The sequence below is a fragment of the Stegastes partitus genome, unplaced genomic scaffold (genome assembly GCF_000690725.1).
Source record: "Stegastes partitus isolate 25-593 unplaced genomic scaffold, Stegastes_partitus-1.0.2 Scaffold631, whole genome shotgun sequence".
NCBI classification, from domain to species: Eukaryota; Metazoa; Chordata; class Actinopteri; family Pomacentridae; genus Stegastes; species Stegastes partitus.
In genome coordinates this window covers 186,458-192,721 of record NW_007578362.1, presented here as the reverse complement: position 1 = coordinate 192,721, position 6,264 = coordinate 186,458, and the positions used below count along the sequence as shown (strand labels likewise).

Here is a 6,264-nt window from a genome sequence, read left to right as displayed (position 1 = left end):
ATAGATAGATAGATAGATAGATAGATAGATAGATAGATAGATAGATAGATAGATAGATAGATAGATAGATAGATAGATAGATAGATAGATAGATAGAACTTTATTGATCCATTTGGTAGAACCTCAGGGAAATTGTAGGTGCTTAGCTGTAGGCATAAATTGCAGCAAAACGCTTCCCCTCCATGCAAACTATCCATGTTACGTGACAGACTAAGCTCTTCTTACATTATGGATCATTTTAAGGCAAAATCAAGGCAAGTTCATCCTCAAGTAGGCGCACAGTAAAACACAATCAGGTAAACATGCATACATTGGGCAACTATGTCCCTCTACTGAGGCCTGTCTAGTTTGAAATATTTATTTTCTGTATTTTTCATTCTATTATTTACTACATATTTAAATCAATGCCTTTATAGAACAGCATCTCATGTGAATAAGAAAAGAAGTGGACATTAAATGTAACATCAGTCTCTTACAGCAACATCTTAGTTACTGTGGTATTTTTTAATGTACTTTCTCTTTTATACTATTATATTTTTATACTTCTCTTTTAATGTACTTTCTCTTAATCATTTGGTGACATGAATTGATTTACTATGATGGCAGACGCACTAAACTTAACTCATTTAAATAACTCCATTTCTAACTCATTTTCACCAGGTGGTGGGCTCGGTGTCTGGAGGTGACTATCACTGTGGAATTTGCCAAACATTGACCAAAGGAGCTCCTTACCAGGAAGGTGGTTCAGGGCCTCAGTGATGTTTGTTCCAACTCGTGAGGAAACAGGACAGAAAACCAGAAGGTAATCACACTGGTCATGAGATGTCACCTCAGTTTGGCCTTCTCCTCTTTTGAACCTTTCAACAATGTGTTGGTGAGCGTCATGAGTAATTCCCTCCACGATGACAAAGAACTTTTTCCCCAATCCTTAAGATGAATCAAAAAGATTATCTGAGTCATTATTGGGCTGTAACATTAATGAGTGTAGCCACACTACCTGAAGCAGGTGAAGAAAGATCTTGTCAAAAAATCTAATTTTAACATGATTTACCACAAATAACAAACATATTGTAAACTTCATCACAGTTCTGCTTGATTTTTACATCCCTGGAGGTGTTCAGTACATGAATGATGAGTGAAAGTGTCATTGTCAGCCAGGTAGAGATACAAAAGTGTGTTAGTTCCTGTTTAAAAGTTACTACATGTCTGCAGAAAAGCACTGACTCTGCTGCAGACACATAAATGCTGGACATTTAAGCTGGACTGCCTTCATGTCTAACCTGTCAGTCTATTTCACATTCGTGTGTTCATAACAGAAAGTGACACTGACAAACAAAGGTGTGTTGTTTTTGTGTCGCACTCCATAGATCCTATCTAGGTCTGTCAAAAGTCAGAAACTGTTGTCCTGTACCTGACTCTTTGCCAAATGTATTGCTATGTGAACTCCATTTATGGTCACATATTATTTGCTACTTATTGTGAAGCGACTATATAAGCTGTGCTGACAGAGGCCTGCCTTGGCCCTGGTATGTATCAAAACACTTTGAACAAGTAACAGAGTGGATTTGATGCCATGTACTGCTCTCTGTCATGTTGTACTTTATTGTTTTTTTGTTTTTTTATACCATCACAAGGGGTCACAAAGGTCAGAAACTGCTACATAACTTACAGATTTCTAACCAGCTCTTCAACTATAATCACGATGGCTACAACGTTGACCCATGACATCATGGTTTTTTTGGCATTAAAAAAATAAACAAAAATGATCAAAATCTCTCTCATTGTATTGAGCACGCAATTGTTGAAAAGTAATTAAGTCTTGTTTTGATCTGAAATAATGTTTTTGTTTCCTGCATCTAAAGTTGAAAACACAAAAGGAGGTTTAACATTAATAAAGGTGATCTTGTTACCAAGCAGTTGCTTTCTGACACATCCAGCAGACACACAGTAGCATTAGCAATTTTTGTGAGTTTCTGACCTGGAAATATAACTCACTATCACTATAAGTTGAACATTCACTCTCATTTTATCCCTGTTTTGGTCTCCACCACCTCCCAGTTTAGCTGTTAACTGCTCTTTCATTCAGCTAGATGTTAACTTTGCTGTTTGATGCTGTCAAGTCATGCTCAGTAGAGCTTTGTTGGTCCCAGCAGCTGCCTGCTGGGGCTGAAAACTCAGCTCATCCTGCAGAGTCATAATAATCTGTAGTCTCATCACTATATCAGCAACCTGTTTCACATGGGAGTAGTCAGACACTGATAAGATGAAAAGACTGATAGAGACACTTTAAATGATACCTGTTGAAATAATGATGTGAAGCTTTAAATGGTAAATGTATTTTCTCACCATTTTGCATGTTTGGGGGTTCAGATCTGAAGAAGGATAAAGAAAAGCAGAGGACCCTTTAGTCAACATAATATAATGTTAAGTAAAGCAAGCAGGTGTGTATGTGTCACAAACTCTCTTGTTGCAGCTGCTCTATACCAGTTTTAACTGACCCAGAAGTCAAAAGTCTGTGTCTGCAGCACCAGAGAGTGCACTTTCAGAACCGCACCCGTCCAGAGTTGTTTCGAGACAGTGTCACCTACTGTAATAGATGATCCCTAAAGTGTTCAGCCAAAACACTGCATATAGTTTTAAAGGTCATTCCACCCAAACAGTCCTGTCTAACAAGATATGCATTTAAAGGTGAATTCAAGACAAATCCAAGTACAAATCATTCCACTGGTTTATTCCACACATATATTATTAAAAGTATCAAGTTATGGCCTTAAATGTCTATTCCAAAATTCGACTTTCTTTCAGTAATTCAAAGAAATATTTAAGCAAATAAGTTGAGTTGGTTTTGCAGCAGACCGTCAGTAGTTAAAACATGACAGTTAGAGTGCCTCCTGACAAGTTACAACACAGCTTGTTGTTCACACTTTGGCAGGTTGACTGTGCTGTGCAACGGAAGACATCAGAACTGTTTGTAATGTTAAACAAATCAAACTTGAATCACATTCACTACTCATGCTGTGACTGTCATTGATCTTGGCCAGAAATTATTATTATTATTATTATTATTATTATTATTATTATTATTATTATTATTATTATTATTATTATTATTATTATTATTATTATTATTATTATTATTATTATTATTAATAATAATAATAATAAACTTTATGTATACAGCACTTTTCAAAACAGGGTTACAAAGTGCTGTACAGATTCAAAGAGAAGTGTAAGCAAAACAACATTAAACAACATTATGAGAAGTAAAAAATACATAAATAAATCAAGAAAAAATGGTGAAGGTGAAACACATAAAGCATGAAAGACAATAAAACAATATAAAAACATATAAGAAAAACAAAACCCAGGAAAAGAAGACAATTAAAAGACAATAAAGGAAGGAATAAAACAGAAGATAAAGTGTACTGCCCTTAATACTGCCATCTACTGCCGAGTAAAAGTCCACTCATAAAACAACTCCTGTAAAAGCTCATCTGTAAAAATGTGTTTTTAAAAGAGTTTTAAAGGAGGACAAAGTGCTTGCAGATCTGATCTCCTCAGGGAGACTGAAATGAACTCTATGGGACTCATTCAACTCAGTAGGTGACGAGAAAACCACAGATTCTAGAAGCTGATCGTACAAATGGAGTCCTGAAAGACACACCCATATTATCAGATGACACAGTTAAAAATATTTTCAACATAAATCACCTGAAATTCACCAAAATAAAGTAGAAACCCAGAAGTTCAGTCTCACAGAGATTATTTAAAACATTTTAAGACGGCTACTTACAGAACAGATTGATAATTTCTTCGTGTTTCTGCCATTTTCCTTCCACACAGTGCAGACATACAGCTCCACCGTGACAGTGAAGCACTTTCACTTTTGTTTTGAGCTACAACACTTCCTCAAGGAAACCACTAGAGGGATACTGATACAGAGTGTTAACTAATACAGTAGTATGTCACTGCAGAGCTGGAGCTTGCACTCTCAGGACCCACACCAATAGGACCAAACTTCCAAGGCCACACACTTCTTCTATGGCCACACGTTTAGAGCATTTTTGTTTAGACAGCGCCATCTACCGCAATGGATGATGGTCCCGTAGACCAGACATTAACTGGATCCTGAACTTTAAAAAAGAGCTGTGAGCTAAAATGGAAGCTGAGCTTTTATTATCTCAATTTAATGAAGAAATCACTGTTTGTTATTGGTGATAACACAAAGTGACAGACAGTTAACACAAATACAACCACTTTGACTTATTTGCATTTATTCTTTACACATCATCATAATAATCTCAGTATTACAATCTGCACAAAACAGCATAATGATTTCACCAAGCTGTTCTGATTTTATTTAATCTGCATGTCTAATTTACTAATGCACACAAATATAATGTCACAAAACCTGCATCTCAGCAGCACAGTTTCTGTCAGGTGAGGTGTAGGTAAGTTTGCATTTACTCGGGGTGTAAAGATTCACAGATATGAACCGGAAATCGATTTTAACTTTAATGATATGAATACATCGATCGGCAAGCCTCTGGATCGATCTATATCTATTGTGGAGCGGTCGATCTCCAGTTGTAAAGTTATGAATCAGTTGATTGGAGCTCTGATACTAAATATGGCCGCTCCAGTCTCAACCTGTCTCGCGAGACTCAAGCTGTGACGAGAGTACCGCTCGCTTAACATGTCCATTAGGCACAACTAACCCCAGGGATCTGTTTAGGGATACTAGTTTACTCATGTGACTTAGAATAACCATTAAGAACCATTATAAAGATCTTATGCACACAATTGACTAACTTTTTACTAGCATCAGCTACTGTAAATGACTTAATGAAATTTCAAACCAAATAAACTTTAAATACATGATACATGATACACTTGATTACACACACACATTGTGTGAGGCACTTCCTCTTTAGCCCATATATGTGATACCTTTAGGATCTGATTCACGTATTTGGTAATAGCAAAGAGCACAGTCTGGCAATCACAGGATACATGTTGCTAAAAAGAAGAACCATCAACTGTTTCAGCAATGGGTTCATTCTGCAACCTTCCTGTAGACAGTGGCCTCATATGACATGTCCAAACCTGAGCTGTTTTAGGGACACTAACCTTTCTTAATCTCTTGACATTTTCACCCCTTCTCTCATCTTTAACTGTGCAGCTTTAATTCAGTGGTTACATGAAATCACCTTTAATTCATGGCAATGTTAAAATAACCATTTCATCTTTAAACAATCACCAGAGTACAACATTTCTTGTCATAGAGTCCTTTATATTACTTACGCCGGCCCAGTGTTCCTTGTTAGTGGCTGCTTCTGGGATCTCAAACCTTGACTCCACTTGACAACCCCAAAACGCGCCAGTTTAACTATTTTCAAGTATTTTCGGTCACACATTTGTCAGAGCACCACGGCCACCAACAGCAGCTACCACAGCCTGCAATGTGTTGCATTTAATGAACATCTGTAAATTTTAGCGTCTATCGAGAAGCACATGTCCAGCAAGTGATGTGGTTTTGCCTGTGACAAAGTGGAAGACGTGACCAAATAAGAAAGTAGGTTGCACCGGTGCTATCAGGTGATAAAGTTAGTCTGGAGCCCTAGATTAACACGTGATTATTCAGGAAACACGCCCTGATCAACTGGTGACAGTCACAACTTAACACAGACACACGCTGTCGCTTTAATAATGACACTCAAAATATATTGACTGACCAAGCAAAACACACAATATAGAAGCATGTTGTGTTGTGTGTTAGTCTGTGCATTCAGTGTCAGAGATCCAGAGCGGACGTTGAAGCTTATCTTGAGTACGTTCACTAAAACACACACAGCAGCCTCCCACCACAACTGGAAGCAGAACATTAGTTTGGTTTTCACATACTGAATACAGCAACAGTCTGTCTTGTCTGTGTGTATTCAAAAAAATAAACACAATGACATTGTTCTGATCTGATACATTTCTCTTTAATTTTTTTCACCATACAAATAGATTCCAGCTGCATCACATCTAATCGCATCATAATGTAGTAAAATTTATCACTAGCGAATCGTTTGGTAGACCATGTATCTAGATTCGTATCAGATCGCCTCTTAAGGTAGAGATGCACATCCCTAGCATTTACATTCTCATGAAACAACACATGAGCACATTTTTTCAAGTGCATCTTAAAATATTGCTCACAGACCTAATACAAACACTCTTTGTTTCTCTAACTACTTGTCACAAAGAAAGACATTTCAT

The 6,264-nt window shown here is 37.0% G+C and overlaps 1 protein-coding gene across 1 annotated transcript in view; it reads right to left on the bottom strand.

Moving 5' to 3' along the window:
- Positions 1–3,883, bottom strand: part of LOC103363077 (uncharacterized) — a 6,749-nt gene extending 2,866 nt beyond the window's left edge. The window contains exons 1-3 of the mRNA XM_008289678.1: positions 3,794–3,883; positions 2,347–2,372; positions 733–927 (exon numbers count right to left, since the gene is read on the bottom strand). Of these exons, the coding sequence (XP_008287900.1) occupies positions 733–927; positions 2,347–2,372; positions 3,794–3,852 (280 nt within the window). The 5' untranslated portion in view covers positions 3,853–3,883. The remainder of the gene's footprint in view (positions 1–732; positions 928–2,346; positions 2,373–3,793) is intronic.
- Positions 3,884–6,264: the final 2,381 nt, after the last annotated feature.